General features: G+C 41.4%; 2 protein-coding genes and 1 non-coding gene across 4 annotated transcripts in view; 1 reads left to right on the forward strand and 2 right to left on the reverse strand.

The window, feature by feature from the left end:
* The window catches only part of ELF1 (E74 like ETS transcription factor 1), a 115,169-nt gene extending 109,754 nt beyond the window's left edge, over positions 1-5,415 (reverse strand). The window contains exon 1 of the mRNA XM_043477352.1: positions 5,185-5,415. The gene's annotated coding sequence lies outside the window, so the exon portion shown is untranslated. The remainder of the gene's footprint in view (positions 1-5,184) is intronic.
* TRNAE-UUC lies at positions 5,083-5,154 on the reverse strand. Its single transcript has one exon. It is a non-coding gene; the product is annotated as a tRNA-Glu (tRNA).
* Positions 5,416-5,784: 369 nt separating the features above from the next.
* On the forward strand, positions 5,785-27,241 carry WBP4 (WW domain binding protein 4). Of its 2 annotated transcripts, XM_043477356.1 has the most exons (11): positions 5,785-6,015; positions 6,934-7,006; positions 8,099-8,217; positions 9,410-9,472; positions 9,558-9,681; positions 11,362-11,529; positions 12,666-12,712; positions 13,314-13,389; positions 15,235-15,440; positions 19,443-19,660; positions 26,871-27,241. In XM_043477356.1, the coding sequence occupies exons 5-11, from the start codon at positions 9,621-9,623 to the stop codon at positions 27,079-27,081; spliced, it is 987 nt and encodes a 328-aa protein (XP_043333291.1). In that variant the 5' UTR covers positions 5,785-6,015; positions 6,934-7,006; positions 8,099-8,217; positions 9,410-9,472; positions 9,558-9,620; the 3' UTR covers positions 27,082-27,241. The 2 variants fall into 2 exon arrangements, with proteins under 2 accessions (XP_043333291.1, XP_043333289.1); XM_043477354.1 differs by lacking the exon at positions 8,099-8,217.

Consider the following 27,241-nt stretch of genomic DNA (forward strand, 5'->3'; position numbering starts at 1 on the left):
AGTAGAATTCAATCTTTTTAGTATATTTATAGAGTTGTGCAACCATCATCATAATGTAATTTCAAGATATTTGTATCATCCTAAAAAGAAACCTTGTACCTACATTAGCAATCAGTTTCCATCCCTCTGTGTTCCCCTCCCTCCTTCCTTCCAGGCCTAGACAACGATAATAGAGCCCCTTTCTCTACAGATTTGTCTATTCTAGGTATTTCACATAAGTGGAATTATATAAAGTGTGGTCTTCTGAACCTGCCTTCTTTTGTTTAGTACAATATTCTTGAGATTGATCCATGATGTGGTATATATATCAGTACGTTATCCTTTTTTATTGCCAAATAATACTCGATTGTATGGATACATGTATTCATCAGATGACGGACATTTGGGTTGCTTCCACTTCTTGCTTATGAATAACGCTGCTATAAACATCTGTGTAGACATGTTTTAATTTCTCTTGGGTATATACCTAGGTGTGGAATTTCTGGGTCATATGGTAAGGTGGCACTAGTGGTAGAGAACTCACTTGCCAATGCAGAAGATAGATTCAGGTTCGATCCCTGGCTTGGGAAGATCCCCAGGAGGAGGGCATGGCAACCCACTCCAGTAATCTTGCCTGGAGAATGCCATGGACAGAGGAGCCTGGCAGACCACAGTTCATGGGTTATAAAGAGTCGGACATGACTGAAGCGACTTAGCACCACACATGGTAACTTTATGTTTAACATTTTGAGGGAACAGCCAGTTTTCCAAAGTGGCTGCACTATTTTATATTTCCACCAGCAATGTATGAGGGTATCAACTTCTTCATGACCATTAGACTCTTACAAAACAGAAGTGATCTTACTATATAACATACTCACCCTCATGGAATTAGGTATTCCATGGAGGCTCAGTGGTACAGAATCCACCTGCAATGCAGGAGACTCTGGTTCAATCCTTGGGTCAGGAAGATCCCCTGGAGAAGGAAATGGCAACCCACTCCAGTATTCTTGCCTGGAGAATCCCATGGACAGAAGAGCCTGGTGGGCTACAGTCCATAGGTTGCAAAGAGTCGGACAAGACTTAGTGACTAAGTACACATGTATGGAACTTATATTCTAAGTAGAACAAGACAAGAAATAAACAGGAACAAAAATGTTTATTTTAGATAAGAAGAAAATAAAACAGCATAAGGTAACTAGACAGTAACCAGAAAAGGGAGAATCTCTAGTACACAGGCGGGGAAGGCAATCGCACCTCACTCCAGTACTCTTGCCTGCAAAAGCCCATGGACGGAGGAGCCTGGTAGCCTGTGGTCCATGGAGTCGAGAAGAGTTAGACACGACTGAGCGACTTCACTTTCACTTTTCACTTCCATGCATTGGAGAAGGAAATGGCAACCCACTCCAGTGTTCTTGCCTGGAGAATCCCAGGGACGGGGAAGCCTGATGGGCTGCTGTCTATGGGGTCGCACAGAGTCGGACATGACTGAAGCGACTTAGCAGCGGCAGCAGCTAGTACACAGGGTCTCTCTGATAAGGTAACATCGACAAGAGTGAGATGTGCAGGGCTAGAGAGGGAATACTGCAGGCAGTGCAAACAGCAAGACACAAAACTGAGAAAGGCCAAGTTTGGCACATTCAAGAGACAAAAAGGAAGAAGCCAGTGTGGCTAAAGTAAGATGAAAAGGTCAAGGTAGGAGGTGGCACTGGGGAGGCAAGCAGAGGTCAGACAATGTTGGGCTCAGAGACCACGGTAAAGGTCTTTGGGTTTTAAAATGTCATCGTAATTTTTTAATCCCTTATATTGCTTTAAGTGCTCATCTATGCAAACACTTACTGATCTGTCATACATCTTCTCTTCTAATTGCACCAAACAGTAGCAAATAGTAGAGAGACTACTTGGGTAATTCACATCACTTAGTATGACTTTGTGGCTCAAGAGAAAACATGTAAAACAAGACTACCAATTGTGTTCTGGAAACAAGGCACAAGCATATGAGTGAATCCTTTTACAAATGTATTACCTAGTATTACCTAGTCCTGACCAATGTATTACCTAGTCTTCACCAATTTAAGGTGTATACTTCCCAGACAGTAACTAGTAGCTCTGTTTCACTATATTAAGGTCATTTTCAATAAAGTAACTCAGTAAGAATATAGTGCAGATCATTCTCATAATTTAAACCTAAAATCCCTTCTTTTAAATGTAATTCTAGTTGACTGATATTTTTCTCCATTCCATTAGTTAAAACTTAATATCTAACTGCTAACCATAAAACTTATGAGCACAAAACATTCTACATGTTTCTATATAGTTTGACTCATAAAACAACAAAAATTTCTCACATATTATGCTATATTTAGTTTTTTCAAAGAGACAAAAAATATTTTTAAAACTCTACTGACATAAACACCACGCTCTTAGAACAACTTGTATTGTTGTTCGGTCGCTCAGTTTTGTCCGACTCTTTGCAATCCCATGGACTACAGCACACCAGGTTTCCCTGTCCTTCACTATCTCCTGGAGTTTGCTCAAACTCAAAACAACTTGTTACCCAGTCAAAAGTTATCAAGTTAAAATTCTCTTTTAATATCCCAACCTGATCCCAATGACTTTCTCTCTGGGTACTGAGTACTCTTGCCCAACCAGGCTACTTGCCTGCCTCACACCCCCCCCCCCCCCCCCCCCATCAAGCTCAGCTTTGATACACATTCCCCACCAGGAGAAATTCAACCCATTCTTCAAGGTCTAGGACAAACACTCTCCTCTCCTTGTCTGGACTCTAGTCCTCTTCCCTGAGTAGAACTGATTTCTCACCCATATGCTCCTGAAGCAATTCTGTAACTCAGAAGCTGACCTATCCAATTCTGCCTGCTACAAATATATAAATCTATGTCTTTTTTTTTTTTCCCCCTTAATTTTTGGCTGCGTTAGGTCTTCATTGCTTTGCAAGGGCTTTCTCCAGTTGCGGGGAGCACGGTCTACTCTACATTGCAGTGCGAGGGCTTCTCACCACAGTGTCTTCTGTGGTGGAGCACAGGCTGTAGGGCGCTCGGGCTTCTATATTTGCGTCACACAGTTCACACAATTTTAATTGCTCCGAGGCATGTGGAATCTTCCCAGACCAGGGGTCAAACCCATGTCTCCTGCATTCGCAGGTAGATTCTTACCGCTGTGCCACCAAGGAACCCTGTAAGTCTATGTCTTTGACACAGAGAAACTGTCATCAGACTACTCCTCTCAGCATACCCTCGAGTACATTTAAGCCATTTGCAATTATAGCTGGTACTCAGTTGAAAATCACATCCATTTTAGCACAATTTGGTACAGTATAATACAAGTCATTAGGAAATGCAAGATCACAAATGAAGCACTATGAAGACAATTAAGTAAGAGAGTTCTTTTCCTTCTTCCAAAATCAAGCCTAATTCTTCAGTAAATGGTTTCTGAACAATGACACAATCCTCTATTTAAACGAAACTTTTCCACTCTTATTACCGACACAAGAATTGCTCAACAATTCCTGAAGCTCTAAAGTTTGTGAGTGATATGCATTATCAAGAATTTATGGCTCTAAACCCAGAGCGCAAAGAAGAGAAAGAGCTACACATAGTCATACTGATCAAAGGAGCCAAAATATACTTTCTTTTAGTATTCTCTCCATAACCTCCTCACATAAAAAAAAACCTGAACATCAGTCAACTTTCAAAATATCCGAGGGTGCTTGGTGTAAACGTCCAAATATTTGAATTAATGGAGACGATCTAAAACATATCTAGCTGTGGAAGTTTATTTACAATGTTAAAGTAATTAATTCTTAATCATGCAGATCACACTAACAGATTATTTCAAAACTCACTGTACAGCTAAAACTACCAAAACAAGAGTTTGGGAAGGCACATACAACTGAACTTTCTGCTGTTTGTCATGGCACTGCCCTGAAACCCATCCACAAGAGGCACTTCTTCCTCCTTCATTTGTTCCCAGAGGCCCAATAGGCTAAACATTATATAGCTCACCCCATTTTCTAATTTCAGCTTGCATTTAAGATAACGCTTTTGTTTCGTTTACAGCTCACATGCTGCTGACACAGCTGCCCCTTCTTTGTAATAAACACAGGGCTTCTATATTTAAAAACACAGTGAAACTTTGTTATAACATCCCCTCCCCAGGCTCCGGCCAATTTTCTCTCTTCCGAGCTCCACCACCACGCCAGGATTTTCTAGCCGCGGCGCTCAAAACGTTATAGACCCTTTGGAGAAGTCACATTTCTTCTTGAAAGACATCTCATCCCAGTGGTCATTTTTCTTTTCCAGAGCGCGTGCGCGCGCGTGTGTGTGTGCGTGTTGGGCCGGGAGAGGGGCGCGGAGAACGGGACGGATGCCCTCGCTCTTCCCGAGCCAAAGCGCTCAGCTCTGCGGCTCCCGAGTCTGGGGAGCTTTCTGTGATCGGCGGCCGGCGTCCCACATGTCAAGCCGGGGTGCCCTCGGCGCGGGGCTCAGGCGCCCCGGGGGGACCCGCGGCCGGGCGGGCGGCAGCGGCGCGGTCGCCGGGGGTCCCCGGCCCGCACCCCGCCAGGCGGCTGCTTTGTGTCGGGGGTCCGGGGTGCGGGCGGGGTGTTTCTAGTGAAGAACCCGGGCGCGCTGACTCGGGGCTCCGAGCCGGGCGCGGGCGAACATGCGCCGCATCGCTCCGGACCGTCCGAGGCGAGGGTGTGGGCCTGCGGGGGGCGCTGGGAGCCGATAAGGCGAGGCTGGGGTTAATCATCACCTCCCGAGCTTTGGGGAGGGGACGGCCCGGGCCCGCAGCGGCGGGAGGACGGCCCCGGGAGAAGTGAAACTCCGTGCCCCGCGCCCCAGCCCCGCCGGCCTCCGGCGCGAGCAGCCGCAGCCTGAGCGCAGCCGCTTCTCCCGGCCGCCCGACTCCGCACTCGAGGCAGCCCAGGTCTAACCACGCTGCTCTAAGGCTCGTTTTCCACAAAAATCACCTGGCATTGGGGGGCGGGGGGGGGGGGGTTGTCAGAAAGAAAAAAAAAGAGCCAGAGCCACTGGAAATAAAACAAGTCAGTTTTGCCTGTCTGTTTCTAAAACTGTTACCACATTCCCATACCGGGAGTCGAACCCGGGCCGCCTGGGTGAAAACCAGGAATCCTAACCGCTAGACCATATGGGAAGTGCTGCGAAGAGCTCTGCGGTGACTCACCTGACAAGAGCGAACGCCGCCGCCGCCGCCCCAGTTCCACCGCCCGCCGCCGCCTCCTCAGGGCCGCCCCAGCAGTCGCCGCCGCCGCCTGCACCCCAGCTCCCCACGCGCTCTCGAGCCCGGGAGCGCGCCCAGTAGGAGCGCGCGGGCGTCCCAGCTACGGGGCGGGGTCGCTCCGCCGCCTGAGGAAAAGTTCTGAGGCCAAGCCCGGCGACTCTCGGCCCCGAAACCAGCTGTTTCACCTTTCTTTCTTTTTTTTTTTTTTAAACTCCGCCAACGGCCCGCGCCCCAGCCTACGGGTCCGGGCTGCTCCGCCGGTCAAAGTGCGTGCGGACTAGTTGGCAAAGTTGAGGGCGGCGACGTCTCTGGGAACAGCTGTTTGCGTTCGGGGCGGAGGCGGCGCGCGAGCCTCGGGCCGCGAGCCAGCGAGCCTAGAAGGAGGGTGGAGGTTCTGGATCTCGGGAGGGGACAAGAGAAAGAGAGAAGGCGAGCTGACGCGGGGACACGAGACTCGAGCGTGCCCTCAAGTCCCGTCGCGCTCTCGCCCCTTGTCGGCGACCTCCGCCGGCTTATAACGACCCCACCTCTCGGGGAGCCGGAGGCCCGCCCCTCGAGGAGGGGCGCGGGGGAGGAGAGCGCGAACGCGGATTGGGTCGCTGGGGCACCCGTAGTTGGGAGCGGCGGAACGCGGGCCCCGGGGACGGCGGGAGGCGTCCGCGCGCCGAGGCTCCGGTGGGCCTCGTGGTGAGCTGGGGCCCAGTTCTCCCCGCGCGGAGAACCCGAGCCTCGGCCGGGTTCCGGGGCGGCCCGCGGAGCGCCTGGTCCAGTCATGTGAGTCGGGTCTCTCAGGCTCTCAAACAACGAGGTCTTGTTTCTCCGGGCGGCCCTTCGCCCTCCGGGGCTCTCCCTCCGCCACCGCCCCTCTCCCCCTCATCCGCCTTCGGCCAGGGGCGTGACGGAAGCGCCCTTAACTCGCTCGGGGCCGGCCGCGGACCGGCGGGGCCGGTTCTCTCGTCCCGGGGTGGGGACGCGCGGGCTCCGGGAGGGAGGCTGGCGGCCCCTGCAGGTAGGACGGCCGCCGTGGAGCGACGGAGGGCTGCTGCCGCCTCTACCGCCGGGGGCCGCGGACATCCTCGTTCTGGTGGCGCTTGAACCGTGGGGTGTTTTGAAACCGTAGGGTTGAACTGTGGCCACCGCTGCCGCCTCCGCCTGCTAGAAGCGGCCAGCCCTGGTTCGCGTATGACTTTAATTTTTGGTCTTGCCAGCTGAGAGATCCATTGGCTTTTCCAACTCTCTCTTGCCTTGAGGCTCAATAACAAACTATTAACTGGTAGTCTCGGAAGAGCCACAGTCTCCCACCAGAGGCGTCTTATGTTTAGTTTTTTGAGTGGAAATAACTTGATTTAACGTGAACTTTATGAGTTTCTTCAAGTCTGCATTACGATAACCTCACTCCAGAAAGGAATGGATGATCTTCTCCAACCTGTTCCTTGTTTCTTTACACTGATGACAATAACAGATGATACATTTTTAAAAGCTATTTTGTTTAAGCAAGTTTTAAATCCGGTGCAGACTTTTTTACTCTAGTGGCAACAGAATTTCAGTTGGTTGCTTTCAATCAGCTAAATAATAAAGCAGGATGCTGTGTGTAACAAGATTCTGAAGCTTGCATTTCGGACTCTAAGTAGACGTAAATCATGCAAAAATTACCTTTTTAGATTCTAAATACACTTGTTTTTTCTTTTCCAGGGCAGACTACTGGAAGTCACAACCAAAGAAATTCTGTGATTACTGCAAGTGTTGGATCGCAGACAATAGGCCTGTATGATGATTCCTCTATTAGAGAGTCTCCTAATACTGTATTCATGCGAGATGTTCCTTTTTTATCTCAACTGAGAGCTTACAAAGTACTTTCATATGCGTTGCTCTTGATTTTTCAAAACATCGAACAATTTCTGTTGTGTTTTTATTCCTTGTAGGAAAGCTACAGCCTTCTTCTTTATCATCAGCCCAAATTTGATTATGTACTAAGCCAAACTATTTCTCTCTGGCCCTTCAGTCACATTCAGGAAATGGACATTGAGTGGATAATCACATCCATGTTTATGAAACACCTAGGTTATGAAGGTGCTGTTTGTAATATTGTTGTGTACAAAGAAAAGTAAAAGCAGAAAGTCCTTAACGTGTGAGAAGAAACAACATTATTGTAATTTTCCTTGTATATTTCTGCTCTAAAGGTATTAAATATATTTGATGTAGAGCTTTATATTTCTAAATGCTTAAATTTGAAAGACATCATTATCTTTGTCATGGAATATGAAAATAGCAAACTTGAAGCACATTGTTAGTGTATCTTTTAGTCCATATTCACCTCTTAAGACATAGAAGGAAAGGCACCATTGATTTTTTTTCACCCCATTTCATGCATGTCTTTGTACTATGTACGTAGTAGATAACTGATAGGATATTTTTTAGATGTATATTCGTATCCTTATTACTTGGTAGAGGTGGATGGGTAAAAGAATAGTAGCACCATCTGTAACCATGTTGTGTTTGGTAGACATTTTTTTTTTTTTTTTGACATTTATTTATTATTATCTGCAAAGAGTTTGATGATACTTTTCAGTTTTGTCTTTTTTTATTTCTTTTTGAATAGTTGCTAAAATTCTTGACTATCTTGTTTGATTTTGCCCATCCTTACCAAAAAAAAAGTCACAAGTTTTAAAAGCTACACAAATCACCGATAGCCTCTCTTCCTTGGAAGTATGCAAGCAATTCAGTGAAGTTTTTGAGTTATCTAGAGAAAATAATTCTTTCTAGGATTGTCCTTCTTCATTTCCTTAAATACACATTGATTTAACCTTTAACTAGAAATAATTTATTTTTGATTGGGCCTTTAATATTCTCTGTATAGTAAAACCAACTTTAGGAAACCAAGATATGAAAAATAGAGGATGAATATTTGCTTTACGAAGTCACACTTTAAAGAGGAATTCACAGCAGTACTTTAGAGTAACTCAGCAAGTGCATTAGGTAAGAATTGATTGACAGAACTTTGCAAACTTAACCAGAAATTTCTTATTTCATACAACACATTTGTAATTTAGGGAGCATTCTGGCTTTTAAATAGGTAATAATATTCACTCACCAGCTCAGTCCCCATCCATCCAGTTACCATCATTCCTCATAGGTTACCCCTCTTTTCATTTTCTTGTCTGTGCTTCCATATCTGTATCTAAATGTTTCTGTAGATTCCAATGTGCATAGAAGGTAGCATGCTGTTTATACTGTCTTGCACCACAGTTTTATTTTTTTTAATTGAACATATCCTGATGCTCTTTTATCATCAGTGTATAAGGAGTTCCTTTGTTCTCTATTACAGCAGCCTAATTTTAGATTGCCCTGCATAGGAGTTTTACATTTTGTACCATTAACACGTTGTATAATCGTATTTATTTACAATTTAGAAGGCATTTTTTAATGCCTACTTTTCTCTCAATTTGGAGAAGCTGAGAATCACTGTTTATTCTTTTTTTTTTTTTTTAGCATAATGTGGCAAATAGAGCAGTACAAATTCTAGACTCATTGGTTGTGACATTTTATGTTGACCGGCTTTTTTTAATTTATTTTTGGCTTTGCTGGGTCTTTGTTGCTGCACGCCGACTTTCTCCCGTTGCCATGCGTGGACTCCTCATTGCAGTGTCTTCTCTTCTTACGGAGCACAGGGTCAATAGTTGTGGTGCACTGACTTAGTTGCTCCTCAGTGTGTGGGATCTTCCCAAACCCGCATCTCCTGCATTGGCAGGCAGACTTTTCACCACTGAGCCACCAGGGAAGCCCCGAGAGGTGTTTCTTGAAATGTGAGGTTTTTTTTTTTTCCCCCCACTCCTCTTTTGGCTTCATGTCTTGCTTGAGTCCTTATTACAGTCATATTCACTAGTTAGTCATCAAGGGTACCTTGTATATTTCTTTATTAATATGGTCATCATAGTTTATTTTAAGCACCAAAGGACAGCTTGTCAGAGGGCATAATAATAAATAATGTGGTTTAATTCCTTAGCATCATTTGATTAAAAGGGCCAGTTTGCATGAACATTAATTTTATCTTTTCTGCCAGTTGTACTTCAATTTTGTTATGTTCCATTTCCCTATTTACTGTTACTTTGCTGTGAACATTATGATGTGTAGTTTTCCTTTGTCTTTTGTCTTTTTCTTAACCTTCAAGAGCATTGAATTTCATGAAAGAGGAAAGAATCATAAAGAAAATGTGGCGAAGAGGATCAGTGAGGTATTCTAGTTCGTTTCTTTGTCAGTTTTTCTCTGTAAATATCAGCCCTTTATCTAGCATTCACCTTTATATGTGTCTTACATAGATTAAACAGAAAAGCCTGGATAAGGCGAAGGAGGAAGAAAAGGCATCAAAGGAGTTTGCGGCAATGGAGGCAGCTGCCCTGAAAGCATACCAGGAGGATTTGAAGAGGCTCGGCCTAGAGTCAGGTAAAGAGCAGCCAGCGTGTTTCAAAAGGAGCACCTCAGGTGCTGAGTGAGCTCTTACCGTCCGCACAGAGGAGTGCACGCTCGGCGTACCTCCGTGCTGTCCCTGTGTATCTCAGCCCTGTTTAGGCTCTGGGACTTGTGCTCGTCCACGTTTCATTTTGCTTTTGATCTTCATCTTTCAGTATCTCCATTCACAACAACTGTATTATACTAGGGGTTACCTAGCCCTTGCTCTGTCTTATTAGGCCAGGACTTCATTTCAGAGACACTTGAGTTTTTTATGGATCCTAATTTTTTGGCTAAATGGATCTATTCATTTAAAAAATAGGCCTTGCCTTATAACCCCGGTTCGCTCTATCCATACCATCAAAACTATGAATCATCATTATTTATGTAGTTAAATTATAGTGAATTAACCTTTTGTAGACAGATAATTGACTCTATTACTAGAAAGTAGAGTTTTTTTTTTTACTTTTTAATTTTTTTATTGACTCTTAGACACATTATGTAAATTTAAGGTTTACAGTACGTTAGTGTGATAGATTTATTGTAATGTGATTGCATTATATCAATATTTATCATATTACATAATTGTATATCATTGTCTATATTCAAACTGTGCATTAGATTTCTGGCTTGTTTACTACTTACTGCAAATCTGTATCCTTAAACAGCGTCAGTCTTATCCCTCTACTCCCCATCCCCTGTTAACTACCCCTATTTGCTCTGTTTTTTACAAGTTTGACTTTTCTAGATTCCACATATAAGTGATAACCATACAGTGCTTGTCTTTCTGTATCTGGCTTATTTCACTTAGCATGATGTGTCCAGGGTTTGTCCATGTTGTTGCAAATGGCACAGTCCTTTCTGGTGGCTGAGTTGTATACATGTGTATGTGTATATATGTGTGTATTAAAATGCCATATTTTATGTAATTAGTCTCTTCCTGATTAACATTTAGGATTCTTAGAGGTTTTCGCTGTTAGAAAGAATATTTCCGTGAGCGCCCTTAGGCAGGCACGTTTTCACAATTTATATCTGTAGGCTCAATTTCTAGAAGTGAGATTGCAGATTTGCAGTGCAAATGTTTTATAAATTGATTGATGAAATCAGACTGTCTCCACAAATGTTGGGCTGATTTACAGTTTTCCTAGAAATAAAATTATTTTATTAACTGATGTTGGAAATAACTATCCCTTTGGAAAAAAGCAAAGCCATAAAAACTACCTATTTTTTACACCCATGTAAATAACTAATGGATAAGACTGACTAACAATGGGTTTGGTTATTCTTTTCAGTGTTGATCTAATGCAAAAACAATTTTATGTATTTGCATTTCCTTGGTTATTAGTGAAGATAATGTTAATTCTCTGAGTTACCTTTGACTTTTTGCCCACTTTTGAGTTAGAAAGTTACATTTGTAAGGGATCTTTGTTAGGAGCATTAACCCTCTGTCGTATTTGTTATAAAGATTTATCGTTTGTCTGTCTCATATATATATTTTGGGATGTTCTCCTGGATGGTCTTATATTCTTGCATGTTTCATTTTCCAAATAGGCTTTGTAGTAATGTGTCAGGTTCCCAAAGGAATCTTGTCAGGCTTTTGATTGGAATAAAATTATTAAACCAGAAAGGAAAACTTTACATAAGCTACTTTACCCTTCCTTCACCTTTCTCTAGAGATCTCAGAGCCAAGCGTGTTGCCAGTTACCAGCACTGTCCCACCCACCTCTGCATCAAATCAGCAGAAAGAAAAGAAGAAAAAGAAAAAAGACCCTTCAAAGGGCAGATGGGTAGAAGGCATAACCTCTGAGGGTCACCATTACTATTATGATCTTATCACAGGAGGTATGTCATTTAGGCATAAAGACAGTAGAAAATGATAACTGACAGTTTATTTTGTGTTAGAACTTTTAGTTATTATCGGAACACTTAAACAGTGAAAGACTGTAACTACATTTTTCCACAATGGTTTAAAAAAAAAACAAAAAACTATGTGCCATTTAAAAAATGTATCCTTTTCATAGTGATTCAAGGTCATCATTAAAGACTTAATAGTGGGTTCCTTATCAACTATAAATATAAATGTAGCTTTATATTTTCTTGCTAAAACTTTGTAAATATTTTAACTTTTAGGGGTGTATGAATCACATGGAGAAGGTAGAGAACAAGAAATAAAAAGGGTGGGTGGTACATATATTCAAGGAATGGGTAGAAGAAAAGTTAAGAATGGTTGGGAAGGTAAGAGATGAGACTAGAGGGTTAATGAGGGAAAAAGTCTTGGGCTACCAATATTGTGGGAATTAATTAGATCTGTAGAGTCACAGTCAATTTTTTTTTTTTTTCTTTCCGCAGTCAATTTTTGACTATGCAGAAATAGTAATAATCTCTTGAGAGTTTTCACTGAGCTGTTAGTGAAGTGCATGTTGTAGTTAGCAGTGAACCATAAGTAATTATATGCTAAATATGTCTTAAATTTACATAGTAATTACTTATTAATTACATTTTCCCCCTTTTGCAGCCTATTCCTTGCTGCCTTTGTTCACCATCCTACTTTATATACTGTTTCTTTTAGCAATGCTTGTTTTTAATTCCTGCATATTTCATTTTATTTCTGTCTTGAGTCATTCATTCCATCTTTCACTCTACCCTGCCCCAAGATGTCAGAAGGCCTTCTCATGCCTTCAAAATTTATCAAACCTGAATTCCAAGAAGTCTTTAAGAGGAGCCCTATCTGGCTCTAATACTTCTTGTGGAAGCACCAGTAACTTCTTATCCTTCCTTTTGTCTGCCCCTTCTTGGTTACGTAGCATTCACATGTATTCTACACAATACTACTAGGGTGTATGTTGTTTCTTTTATTTTTGAATTATGTTTTAAACTACAGACACATAGTATTTCATTCATGTTGAATATATTGTAAATATTTGCCAAATTAAATTATTTTGGAAAGATTTTACAAATACAGTATATTTTGCTTTAAGCATCTCAGTGGGAGAAACCTGAAGGATTTCAAGGGAACTTAAAAAAGGTAACTGAAGCACATTAATAGTATTTTCTTTATTCTTTAAAGTGATTGGCTTTTGGGATTTTTGTTGGGTTTAGTTAATCGGATTTACTTGTAGATAAGCCTCCCAATCCCCCCAGGCACTTTGTTCCTTTCTTTCTATAATCCTTTTGTTAAAAGGGTAGGTGGAGGTGGAAAAGTGTTGTCTACGCTCAAAGTCCATGCAGGGCGAATGTTATTAGTTGATTTGCAGTCAGTTGCCATTTACATTGGAGAAGGAAATGGCAACCCACTCCAGTGTTCTTGCCTGGAGAATCCCAGGGACAGGGGAGCCTGATGGGCTTCCGTCTATGGGGTCGCACAGAGTTGGACACGACTGAAGTGACTTAGCAGCAGCACCAGCCATTTACATATTCCAGTCAGTCTGCAAAGAACTGTCCAGGTGTTCAGAAGTGTGATATTCCATTCATGAAAGGTGGCTTATGACTAACACAAACCAGGTTCCTGGCCGTGATCAGTACCAACTCCCAGGTTTCCATAGGAAAGGAAAGGTTGGCTGACTGTCTTAGTTATCTAATATATAACCACATCTTCAGTTTATGTTGGGTTTTTTCCCTCCCATTAGGCAACAGGGAAGACTGTGTGGATAGAAGGATTAAGTGAAGATGGCTATACCTATTATTATAATACTGAAACAGGGGGTAAGTAGTACCTTTGATGATCTTTTAAACTGTCTAAAATTGTACCTGACACTGCTCATTAGCCTGCTGGTGAATTGTCTGAACTTGAGAATTTTAGTATGCTGCTGCTGCTGCTAAGTCGCCTCAGTCGTGTCTGACTCTCTGCGACCCTGTGGACAGCAGCCCAGCAGGCTCCTCTGTCCCTGGGATTCTCCAGGCAAGAACACTGAAGTGGGTTGCCATTTCCTTCTCCAGTGTATTATTTTTTATCATTTAAAAGCATTAATACAATGGAAAAGCAAAGAGGTTTCTGTAATACACTGAGCTGTACATTGTTATTCTCAAGTGACACTGCATTCACAAATTTTACTTCAAAACTCATTTTTACTTTCTCCACTATGATTGGTTTTTTGTTTTTTGTTTTTTGTTTTTTTTTGGTTTTATCGTGATTATTTTAGAAATCTTTGCTTTGGAAGATCACCTCATTCAACTTGCCTTCTTTTTTAAAAAGCAGAACTGAAGCTAATTTAGCAGTGGCTAAGGCTGTCTAGTTTTCACTTTAATAATTTTCAGTTACATAAATGTTTAGAAAATGTGTAATTATTGTTACCTAATTATTATCTAAGTTTTTCAAATTAAGATTTTATCTAATTTCATAAAACTAGTCTTTGCAGTAATTATAGTTGATTTCTTCTGCAGTTAAATTTACCAAAATAGCTATAGTATTAGTGTAACTCTGAGATGGTTTTTGTTGTTGTTTTTTGATTCCTGCTATCCAAAGATTGCTATAGAGCATTAAGTCTTTAAGGAGGAAAAGGCCGTTTTCATCTCCCTCAGGTAGATACCCAGTCTGCCCAATGATGACAGTGGTTCTGTCTCAGTAAACCTGATACACTAAATCTTTGTAGACATAAAATAATTTATAAGTCCGGGGTTAGATCTGAGTGGGCTCAGTGCACAGCGTCTTCCCTTACCAGCTCTGTGTCTGTGGGCAAGTCACCGAGCCTGTAGTTGCTCTTAAGTAGTGTTGATCATGTACTCTGTGAGGTCATGATGGTCACGTGTCTGTAAGGGTCCCTAAACAGTGCCTAGTACATATTAGATGCTTCACAAATTTTTCATGAAAACTCTTTTGTTACTTATGTGAAATAGAGGCAAGGAAAAGTAATGTTTTTCACTAGTGCTAGAAAGTTCCCTGCAGTTAATAACGGACTGTACATATTGATTTCCCCCAACAATTTCAGTTTATGTCTGGACCAATGTCATTATTAATAGAGCCCCTTTTACTCTTAAAACTTTCCCAGTTGAACAGTAAATTTTAGAATCAGTTTTATTAAACTAAAATTAGAGAATAACTGCAAGGTAATTAGAGCTGCTGTCATTTTACTAAAAGCCAAACAAACCACTGGGTGGCAGTATAGTTCAACTGAGGTGTTTTTTTTCTCCTTACCATAAAATGATAAATTTTATTTACTCAGATCTTTGCCGTATTATTTCACTTTGTGAAGATCCCAGGGAAATTTTGTGATAAATTTCAGAAAATCTCCTGTGTGTCCATTACCATGTTTCCTGAAATTGGTGGTGGTTAAATTTTGAGTCCTCAGAATGTATTACCCAGTTTTTCAGTCTCTTTCTATTGGGTCTGTAGTTGATACATCTAGTGAACCCAGATTGCCTGAATTTTATTTCCGAAAGCTAATAGCAAGATCTTTGAGAATGTTTATTATCTTCTTGATCAAGTGATGGTGTGAAACAGATACAGTGTTGTCACTTAATAATGTCTTGTGATAGGAAACATTATATTGGAAATTACTTTTAAATAGCATTGGTAACTAAATAACATGACTGTCTAAATGTGTTGATTAGAATCCAGATGGGAAAAACCTGATGATTTCATTCCACACTCCGGTGATCTGCCTTCTAGTAAAGTCAATGAAAAGTCACTTGGCACCCTAGAAGAGTCCAAATCATCAGATTCACATAGTGAGTCTGATGGCGAACAGGAAGCAGGAAAGGAGAAAAAAAAAGAAGAGATCCCAACAGAAACACAAAAGCTAATAATAAAGTTTAAGGTAGGTTCTTAGTTCTTTACAACAGCTTGTTAGTTTATAAAAAGATCTATAGACTCTTCAGTTTTCTGGTAGAAGGTGGAAATAAAACTGAGATATGCATGCCTTTTGGCATTGGATAAATGATAGCAGCAAGATAGTAAATTGATTTTTAGACCTCCTAAGTTTGAGATGCCTCTGTAACATCCAGAGAGCTGTCTGAACATGCACAGATGAATGTCTAAGGCTCGAAATGTTAACTTGAGTATCCTCAAAATACTAGTAGTAATTTAAGTCTTAGAAGGGATGAAGTAACCTAGAAAAATTACCTTGGGAAACATTAAACACTCAAGTGTAAGTGAGAGAAGCCCACAAGGCAGAATGGGGGGAGAACGGTTAGAAAGGTCTGCAGAGAAGGAGAGTCCAGTGTCCCAGAAGCCGTGGGGTAGAGAGTGTGCATGCCAAGCTGCCTCAGCCGTTTCCGACTCTTTGTGACCCTGTGGACTGCAGCCCGCTAGGCTCCTCTGTCCGTGGGATTCTCCAGGGAAGGACACTAGAGTGGCTCAATAGTTCAGTTTAGGTAACCCAGGGACGGGACCCGCGGCTCCTGCAGTGCTGGCGGATTCTGTACCACTGAGCCCCTGGGGAAGCCCTGGGGTAGAGAGTATCAAGGGCTGACTTGGTCTAGGAAGGAAAAGATACCCTTTGAATTATGCAGACAGGAAGTCCTTGATAGCCTTTTGATGGTTGGACCAGAGTTTCAGAAGGTAAAACTCAAATTACAAGAGGATGAAAAGTGGTTCACAGTGTATGTGGTTGGGATATGAAATGAAAAGTAGAAATTAAATGATAGGATGGTGGCTACATACTGACTTTTAATTGTGAGAGAGTTATAGTGGTTATGTTTTCCTGAGGAGGAACTCCAAAAGAATACCAACAAAGGTAAGTGAATAGGTTACTCATTCTCTGTAGGAAGGTAAGGCTTTCATTTTCTGTAAGGTTTGCCTGTAGATGAGTTGCTGTCAGGGAAGAAGGTATGCCTTTTAGCCTCAGCTTACTCATGTGTAAGGAAATCAAGATTGTTTGCTGAGAGGAACTCTGGGGAGCTTGAGAGCAGTAACAGACTCAAATAATCCCTGAGCCAAGGTGGGAGAGGAAATGAACCAAGTAAGAGGATTGACAGCTGGTGGTGCTGAGTGCCCAGCCATGGTGGGAAAGTAAAACCAACATTTTAATAGTGTTAATAGTATTGCTGGACTTCCCCGATGGCTCAGCGCATAAAGAGTCCGCCTGCCAATGCAGGAGATGCAAGAGACTCGAGTTTGATCCCTGGATTGGGAAGATCCCTTGGAGGAAGGCATGGCTACCCACTCCAGTACTCCTGCCTGGCAAATCCCATAGACAGAGGAGCTTGGCAGGCAATATAGTCCATGGGGTCTCAGAGTCAGACACCACTGAGCATGCTCACACACAATAGATTTGCTAGTCCTCCTGCTTTTGTGACCTTTCTAGGAGCAATCAGGAGCCTGGATGCCAAAGTGGACAAGATATGTAACATTGATCCACGGTTGAGTACTGGCCTGAGAGGTGAAAGAATATCCAGGATGCTGGAGAGAGGGTGCTTGCAGCCTTCCCTAGGGTCTTGCCTTTGCCTGCAACTTCTCTACGCACCCCATAAATCTTGGTGGAACTTAGGGTGAAGAACGTATCCAGTTTGTAGAAGAGCAGCAGCAACACTTTTTGTGTTTATAGTTCAGTGTTTATAGTTCAGTTTAGGTAACCCAGCATCCAGTTTGAGACAGATATGATTAACTTGAAGCAAACAAAATATTTCAAAGTATAGATAAACAAAAAAGGACAAACTATAATCCGGCCACTTGCCAGAGAAATCAGTAAACACCTTGGTGTTACTGGTCTGTAATATTTTTGTATTCAGATTTGAACATTGCTTTAAGCAAAATATGGAGTCATACTGTAATAAGGTTTTATTATCACTTTGCAATTTAATCTGTCACAGAGAACATCATTAAGTCTTCATCTACTGAAATAATGGATGAATAGTATTCCGTGATATGAATATACAGTGATTAATTCAGCCCTGTGGAGCTGAATATTTATTTTGAATAATCACTAAGGGGACCAGGAGAAGAAATAACTGGGGGCATATTACTTCGCAGTGTTAAAGTCTGCTGAAATTGGATCTCATAAATTCTGAAGGTTCATCAGTTTGTATGTTGTGTGGTTCTTTTCTTTTGGTAACACTTGACAGACCAGTGGTTGGATAGACCTGGGTTGGAGATATTTAGATCTTTTACAATAGACAGGCATAGGGACAAAGATATTTAAGGGTGCTAGCAAAGGAATGTCTATGAAGTGATTCTCTGTGGGCTGGGGCCTGATGATGAAGAATATGAAGTCTAGATGAGACCAGCCGACTCAGAGCACAGGAAATTAAAGTAGGAGAGATGGCAGCGAGGTTGAACAGGAAGTACTGCAGAAGTGAGGGGGCCAGAGAGCCAATGGAGTAACACTGTTGGGCTTTTAAGATTTCACAAATTATTGCTGAATTTTAAAATCAAATGTAGGAAAATCATGAATAAAACATATTTTTTAAGGAAATGTTATTTAGCAAAAAAAAAAAAAAAAGATTTCACAAGTGGGGCATTTCTGAGTGATGACCTAATTCAAATTAACAGGAACATAAATGTGAGGATTTAATATTTGAATACTACCTATGCACCAGGTGCTAATGTGAGGAAAATACCTTACTCGGTTACTAAAATATAGTGAAGGCCAGAGTCAGTGGTTTTGTGCATCACAAAACTGAGGGTCGAGAATTTTTAAGCTCCAGGATGACCACGAGTTTGAACAGAGCATGTGGTGCCTGAGTTGCCAGTGTCCCCACTTCCATGGAGTAGTCAGAGGTCATTAGACCACTGCGGAAGAATGGAGGACAGTTATATAGAAGGTGGCATGGGTCTCAGAGGAGGCATTATTGCAAAGTAAAAAGTTTCATGTCCTCAGTAAAAATGTTTTATTTTAAAAATGACATGGTCTAGAAGCAGTCATGATTGCTAGAGAAGGCTGATGCTGTATCCTGGTTCTGTGAGTGCAGCAGCGTAAGAGAATGCACTAACATCCATTCAAAGAATTGCAAACAGAACAGCCCCAGGACTGGCACCCGTGGTAGCACAGTTTGCAGAGGCTAAACCGAGCCACAGGGCTTTGTTAGCCCAGTTGAAGGGGTGCCGTAAAAGCACCAGTTCTCCCCAGGGGCTCTGCAGAAGCTGCTTCTCCTTCTTGGGTGTGTCTTTTGCTAATTTCATGTCATTACCAGTTGTATAGGCCAGTAAATTTCTGGCAGTGTCCTCAGTGTGCAGATGGATTTCAGTTAACTCTAATTGGCTGAGTGTTAGTCATTCAGTCCTGTCCAACTCTTGGCAACCCCACGGACTGTAGCCAACCAGCCTCGTCTGACTGTGGAATTCTCTGGGCAAGAATACTGGAGTGAGTAGCCATTCCCTTCTCCAGGGGATCTGCCCAACCCAGGGATCAAACCCGAGTCTCCTGCATTGCCAGCAGATTCTTTACATCTGAGCCACCAGGAGTTCTTTACATAGGTAATGGGTATAGAAGGGTCCAGTGACAGGGCATTAAATTCGGAAGGGGCACAGTATAAAGGGAGGTCACTGCTGGACATGTGAGGAAGGAGAGAAAGCAGTAAAGTGGAGAAGAGAGGATGAATAAGGCCTGTGTATGTCTCTAAGTGTTGAACAGGTAGAGGGGTCATGATATTTCTTAACAGCCTTGGCCATGGTATGTTAGCATTTTAGACATAATGAAAAACCTAATCAAGCATTAAAGAAGTCCTTTCATGTACATTTGTTGTGTTATGTGCAAATTTGAACTATTGAGTTAATGTATTATTATTTATAGATCAGTAGCAAGACTATATTAAAGAAATTTTTGGTCCTGGCAGTTTTCTTTGAGGTTTGTTACTAATATTTCTTGACTTTGACATTCCAGGAAAAAAATAAAAATAGTAATAAAAGAACTGAACCAGAAACACAGAAAGAAAAAAATACCCAAGGGAAGAATTCATCAGGTCCAAGTGAAGAAAAACCCAAAGAAAAAAATACCCAAGGGAAGAATTCATCAGGTCCAAATGAAGAAAAACCCAAAGCTCATAAAAAACCAAACCCATATGGAGAATGGCAGGAAATTAAACCAGAAGTTGAGTCCCAGTAAGTACCTGAAACTTAATCCAGCAGTTATAACTTAATCCTGTCCTATATTATTACAAGTATTTTATGTCCCAGTACTTCCGTAAATTGTAGTACTTAATTTCAGGAATACAATGCTCATTAAAAAGTGTAGCTCATTTCTTTTATTTCTAGAGTGGTTTTATTTTCTCTAATTAAATATTTTTAAATGTAAGCTGTTTATTTTTTTAAAGTAAAACTAAGCATTGCGTTCATTCTTACAAAGACATGACATTTCTATTGATCGTACTAACATGCCATGTACATATGAGTATTTTCACACTTACCATGGTTATTCTATCAGTGAAGCAAATTTCTACATATCTAGTACATGCCTCATGGAATCTATCTAAAGGCAAGAAAACAGCCCTTGTTTTGTTAATGTATTGAAAATGGCTATGGCACTTCACCCAAGGTTTTAAGTTTTTATTCATAAAGCATAGCAGTTTTATCAACTAAATAAGGTCCTGGTAGAAATGTTACTTGGTTTACATGATTAGCTTATGTGTTCATATCACTTATTGTCTTTGGATCATTTACACAATGAAAGGAAAATTCACCCACACTTTCACACACTGGTGTTTCTTAAATGCTTAAAAAATATCTTTGGGTAGGAAAAAAGTATCTATATGAATTAAACAGTTTTTCTGCAAAACACTAGTGCTGTGGATACTTTCATAGTGAAATTATTCACTGTTAAACTGTACTTTGATGGAAAAGTCATATTTTTTCACAAGGTGGAGGAATGCGAGTTTTGGGCAGCTTTATATACAGCGCTGATAAGGAGGGATTCCTTAGTGATAGCATACGGAATGTACCTGTCTTCAGTAAAGATTCGGGTTTTATTTATGTTATTTAATGAAATATTACGAAATATGTATTCAATGCTGCATAGTGCCAGGGACCAACGTATATTGACTGTGTGTTGAAGTTGCAGAAATAATAGACTGCATTAAGTGATTTACAATAGGAGAATGGTCGTCTATACCAACATCACCTATACTTTAAAGCTAAGATTTCTTAAAATTTGAGTATTTTGTTTTCCCTGTGATAAGTTTACTGAAAAGCCATTCTTCTTAACATCAACCAGTTTAACAGGTGATGTATTGCGTCTGACTTCCTAAGTAGATTTACTGGTGAGGTTGAAACTTTTTTTCATATGCCTGTATTTATTAGTGTTTTGTATTTCCTCTTCTGTGAATTGTCTGTTTATATGCTTTGCAAATTTTTCTGTTAAGGTATTAATCTTTCCTTACTTGCATAAGATTTCTATGTAGTACAGAAGCTCACCATTTATTAGTATAAGAATTTGTAGTTTGACTTTTAATTGTGCTTACAATGGTTTTAGATGTGTCGGATTTTGTTATGTTTAACTAGTCTGATTTCTTTTCCTTTGTGATCTGCTTTATTGCTATTACCTATTTTCATCTAAAAGTCAAGTTTATACTTATATTTCCTCCTGATTTGTGTGGCCTTTTTTGTGTAATTATTTAATCCATCTTTAATAATTTTGATACATTGTATGAGATAAGATCCTAAAATAATTTTTTATCTTCCCTGGCAAACCAATTCTGCCAGTACCATTCTTCCCCCCGCCCTTTTTTTTTTTTTGATTCTTCTCCATTTTTAAGTGGCCTTTTAAAATCTATATTTAACTCTTAAATTTACCAGTTTGCTTCTGACTACCTATTGTTCCATTAATCCATCTGACTTTGTGATAGTACCATAAGAATTTAATTACTGTGATTTAATATATCCTTTTATATGATACATTCTGATATCTCATGGTTTTTCCCTATATTTTTTTTCCAAATTTTATTAAGTAGTCTCTTCCTATTTTTTCCAAGTTAGTCATTTGCAAGCGTTCAACAAGTATAGAATTTATATAAATATTACAAATAAATTATGGCAACAATATTGTTTTCAGTATTTCATATTTTCATCAAAAAATATTGTTCACTTTTACTCTTTTTACTCATGGTGTTTTGTAGGATTTTCTATCCAGCTTCTGTCTGTAAGTCTCATGTTTGCAGCCCCAGGACTAAAATCAGTGACTGGCACATAATAGGTGTTTGTGAGCTCAGTCACTCAGTCATGCCTGACTCTTTGTGACTCCATGGACTGTAGCCCACCAGGCTCCTCTGTCCGTGGGATTTTTCTGGTGGTTCAGGGCACCAAACGCAGGGGCACCTGGCAGCCCTGGATTCAGGCGCTGTGTCACCGCTTTAGCTCTGGTCACTAGGATCCAACAGCTGTGTGGTCCTCAGCAGACACTGCAGGGCTTCCCCAGGGCCTGTTGGGGTCTTCAGGAGCACCTCCAGGTTCAGCAGCCGGAGGCCGGGACAGGCGGTGGTGGTGGCTGGCCCTGGTGGGGTACGAAGACTCGGCTGCAGGGCCAGCTGAGATCCCTGTGGGTGTGGAGCGCGGGCAGGCAGCAAGGGCCAGGGTCAGCTGCAGGCTCACCGGCAGCTTCAGGGGCCCTGCTGTTGGGGTGCTTTCTCATGGCTGCACAATCTCCCCCGAGTATACACACTGCGGTGGAGGATGGTGTCAAGGGTCAGGCTGGGGGCATGCCGGTATGCAGCCACGGGGGCTGGTTCCTGAGGAGCAGGGTTGTGCAGGCCAGTGACAGAGAAGACCGGGCCTGATTCAGGCCACAGGCCAGCGACCGCAGAGACCCGCGCTGTCGGCATCGTCTCCCCTGTGCATTGCTCCCCTCTGGGCAGTGGAGGCTGGTGATGGGTGGCAGGGCAGCAGCGTGCAGGCACACCGCTGCAGGAGCTCGCCTGACGCGCGCCAGCAGCAGTGGTGTCAGCCGTGGGAGGGCCGTCCAGGCTGCCGTCTTGCACAGCACCCTGAGCTGACTGCAGCGGCGAGGGCAGAGGGACGGAGGCAGCTGGCATCTGCGAGCACGAATAGCTGTGCACCACGGTACCTGCTGATATCCGTGGGGATCCGCAGCAGCCGTGAGGTCTCTTGGTTCTTTCTGCGGCGGCAGAAGCGGCTTTGTTTGTCCGTAGAGCAGGTCACTGTGAACTGTAGTCGCTGCCACCCCTTGGCTGCTCTCTGTAGCCCCGGATTTTTTTTCCCTTTTCCTGTCCATCTCTGTAGGTCTCGGCTTCGCTGCTGTGGGTAGGGTGAAACCTAAGCAGGTCTTTGGTAACGTGGCCCAAAAGACTGCACCAGCTGGTCTTACCCCTCTCGTCTTTTCTTGGTGAGGGGAACTCTTTCCAGCTGGGACGTTTCCTCTTGTCTCTGAGCAGTGTCAGCCTGGATGATGCAAGCAAAGGGAAGTTGTCTTTCTTCTCTTCTTTTGCAGTTATTCTCAACCATGAGAATAATTTCATCCCATTATGTTGCTTAAGTTTCCTAAGTGGACTCAAGCAGTTTTTCTTCATGGATAGCTAATAGTTGATCATTTTGTAGGGATGGAGACTGGAGGCTCCACTAAAGGTTTTTTAAATGTTTTTCCTTATTAAATCAGCTCTTATTTTTAATTGTCTATTGAATTACATATCCATTTATTAATGGATTTTTTTGCTGCTTCATTTCTACCTCTGTAACTTTCTTCCTCTGACTCCTCTTAAGTTTCTTTGAGTTTGCTCTTCATATGAACACTTAAGACTGCTGACAGTGGGTGAGGAAGGGGTCTGTTCTCAGTTCTTACTGAAAGTGACTAAAGCTATATTGTTTCTTAGTATACTTCTGTCCATATATCACATAAACTTTGAGAGATGCTTTCTTGATTTCATTGTTTTTGGAATAGTTTAATATCATGTGTTTGCTTACTTTTTTACTTGGTGGTTTTCCAAAAGGACTTATTTTTCAAACTCTTACGTAGGTTGGTTTGTTTTTTCTACCTTTATTACATTGTGTTCAGATACTGTAACCTTTACAGTGTTTGCATTTTTAATTTGAAAATGACTATGGTTTTAAGGAAGTGCTTATATAATTATTTTTGAAGTTATTTGAAAGGAAGGTATATTTTCTGTAATGTATTTTGTTTATAGTCTCTTACCTTTCTTTCAAACGTCTTTTCCTCTGATTATGTCACAAGGGTTTATTCCCTACTTCATTGCCACTTCTGTTAGCTTCCACTTAGGAATTTCCTAGGACCATGATTTCAGAAATGGACTCATTCTCTATTTTATCTCTCCCATGATCCCAGTTAGGAAATAATACTATGGCTTGATCACTTTATCAAAATACAACACAAAACACCAAGATTGTGAAATAAGTGAGTCTGTCATAGACTTTCTTGGATAGAGATTCATTTGTTCAGCCATCAAACCCTTCATTACTTAAATCTTTCTCTGCTTGGCTAATGGAATATTTTAGTTTCACCTGGAAGCAGAGGGGTCTAGGGGAAAGAATATAGGTTTTAGATCAACACAGGCCTACGTTTTTTGTTTGTTTTTTATTTGGCTGTGCCGGGTCTTCATTGTGGCGTGCAGGATCTTTACTTGTGGCATGCAGACCAATGAAGCATGTGAATTCTCAGTTGCAGCACTTGGGGTCTAGTTTCCCAACCAAGGATGGAGCCTGGGCCCCCTGCATTGGGAGCACAGTCTTGGCCACTGGACTGCCAGGGAAGTCCCTGGCCTGGGTTTTAATCCAGATAACATTACAGCCATAATAGCTTGGTTGACCAAGTTATTTAACGTCTCTCTAAACCTCAGCCTCTGCCTCTGTAAAATTATAAAAAGCCAAGAATGAATACCCCATCAACTTCAGGGGCTGCTGGCCTTCTTGGGAAGCACCATTGTTGGCAATCTAAGGGAAAGTAGGAAAAGCCAATAAAAGTTGCATTTGTCATATATGTTTAATACAGTAAAGAAAAGTTTGGAAGGCATCTGTGTTCAGAACAAATCAGATGTAAGACCTGTTCCAGTAAGCACACCTGTTTCCTGCATCCCCTTGTCAGATTTTGAGGAGCTACTATATAACATCAGGACCCACTGAGATGGCTGCTTCCTCACGTTTGCATTTACAGAATAGTTTCTAGTTTTGCTTTTTCTAGTTTTGACCTGTGCATTACAGATCTGAAGTTTTCTTTGTTCTTATATTCTTTGTATTTACATACTTTCTTTTATGTTGTTTTTTGCAGTTCTAGCAAGCTTCCTATTTCAGTTTTTAAAATTATTACAGTGCTTAGAGACCTCTCCTAAGCCTGTGTGTTTATCCACGTGTATATAGAATGGACCATGAAAAGCTCTCAGTACTGTCACTATGGACCTCTCCACACAGTCTTTGTGAGAGGGAAGCAAACTGGTTACTTTTAAGATAATTGAATGGAAGAGCATATATTAAATTTAAATTCTAAGCAAACACATAAAAATCACGTCTCTGCAGTTATCAAGAGCCGTAGTTGATGAGAAATCACTGTGAAGGTCTCCAGCTTTTGTCTCTGCTTTCTTCTGACTTGCCTGCCTTTCTCAGGCAGGATCTCCCCACTTGATAGCAAAGTTTTCAGCTTATCTCATACCAACAAAGATTCCAGCAATAAAGAAGTGCTGCTTTACCAGTTCCAAAAGTGGCCCTGTTTAGCTTTCATCAGATACCCAGTTCCCATTCCTGAGCTAACCACTGTGAATTCTGACTGGATGTGAATTGAATTAAGCTCAAAACTCAGAGAGGAAGAAAGAGGTTGTTTCCAAAAGAGAAAAAAAAAGAAAATTTGAGGCATTCTAGTACTAAAAAAGACAATCGAAAAGCCAAAAGAGCATTTCTACTCCAGGTGCCTTGTCATAGTCTAGTTTATGGTACACATTCAGTGTGGATGCTCCTGTTAGAACAGCTGCTACTTGAGGAACTTGCCTAACCGTCCAGTGGTAAGCCTCCGTGCTTCCAATGCTGGGGATGCCGGTTCAATTCCTGGTCAAGGAACAAAGGATCCCAAATGCCATGTGGTGTGGCCAAAAAGAAAAAGAATTACTACTACTCTAGATCTACCATAACCTTTCAGACTTCTCCTGGCCCTTGGGAAAGGTTTTCCTCTGTTTCCAAAGATCAAGATGAATGACTTCATTACACAGGTTCTTCAGAGATTGGGGGGTGTGATCTGTACTAATCTTTACTTTTCTTAGATGGGGGGTTTCTCAACTCTTGATATCTGAGACTTCTAACATTTAAATCATCCATTTACCTTTTTATTCCTTTTTCTCTCTTGTCATCACTCTTCCTTTATGCTGACCAGGTAATCTTTTGGTTTCAAGTGAAAAACTTTAGTTACCTTAAATTTTAAGAAGAGGTTAATGGAACTTCCTTGGCGGTCCAGTGGTTAAAGACTCCAAAATTCCACTGCAGGGAGCATGGGTTCAATCCCTGGTTGGAGAACTAAGATCCTCACAAGAAAAAAAGAAAGGAAGAAGGTTATTAGTCCAAAAATTCCCAGAAAGGTTCTCCCTAAAAACCTCAGGGGAGGCAGGAATTCGGCTGGGCCTCACAGATAACTGGAACCAGGCCTGAAACATTTGCAGGATTCTCCATCTCCCATCCTGCTTTTCTTTGCAGGCCTTATTCTCTTTATCTCTACAGAACTCCTTTCTCTAAGTAGGAGAATGTATTATTCCCAACAAGTTTTATATGCTTAGCTACTAAGGGGTAAACATAATGGTCTTCCTGGTCCATGTTCAAAAAGCTCATGGATGGGACAAATGGCTATGGTGTGACTTAATGCTCTTTCACAGACCAGTTGACTATGTCAAGGGTAGAGACTATGATAGACTCATATTAATAGGGTGCTGATCTCTGGACTAGTCATCTGATTATTTATAACAGCCAAGTAGATAGTGCTACTACACCCAGGACATTGAGATTCCATGGTTTTCATTGTGTGCTGTGACAGCCTTCAGAATCCTCAGTCCATGGCAAAATCCCTTTTCATAGACACTTCTCATTTATATATATTCTCATATATAAGTACAAGCATTTCCTTCAACGATATACCCAATGGGAACAAAATAATAGAAAGGATTTTTCCTTGTGTGTCCACCTATACAGATGCTCAGTATCTTAAGTAATATTATAAAACAGTATTGTAAAATAATCACCTTCTCCAAAATGACCAGCTTCTAATTTCCAGTATTATCAATTAGAAAGATGACCTTGAGGTTTTGGTGAACTCATATATTATGTAAAAGTTTGTTTTACACTGTCAAATAGTGGTTTTATTTTTTTCTTTCTGTTCCAGTGAGGAGGTAGATTTGGAACTTCCAAGCACTGAAAATGAATATGTATCAACTTCGGAGGCTGATGCTGCTGGGGAACCCCAACTGGTTTTTAAAGAAAAAACAGTAACTTCTCTTGGAGTCGTGGCAGACGGAGTGGCCCCAGTCTTCAAAAAGAGAAGAATTGAAAATGGAAAGTCTAGAAATTTAAGGCAACGAGGTGATGATCAATAATTATAAGAAAGCTTTTAATGTGTGCTTTTTGGACATAATGGAGACTGTACATCTTTAAAAGCTCCTCTGTGTTTGTTTTACATTATTTAAGTGATAAAAATTTAGACTTACTCTGAATGTATTTTATGTGAATTTAAAATAAATCTTTTTTCATGTGAAA

This window comes from Cervus canadensis, chromosome 9 (assembly GCF_019320065.1).
Source record: "Cervus canadensis isolate Bull #8, Minnesota chromosome 9, ASM1932006v1, whole genome shotgun sequence".
Lineage (NCBI taxonomy): Eukaryota > Metazoa > Chordata > Mammalia > Artiodactyla > Cervidae > Cervus > Cervus canadensis.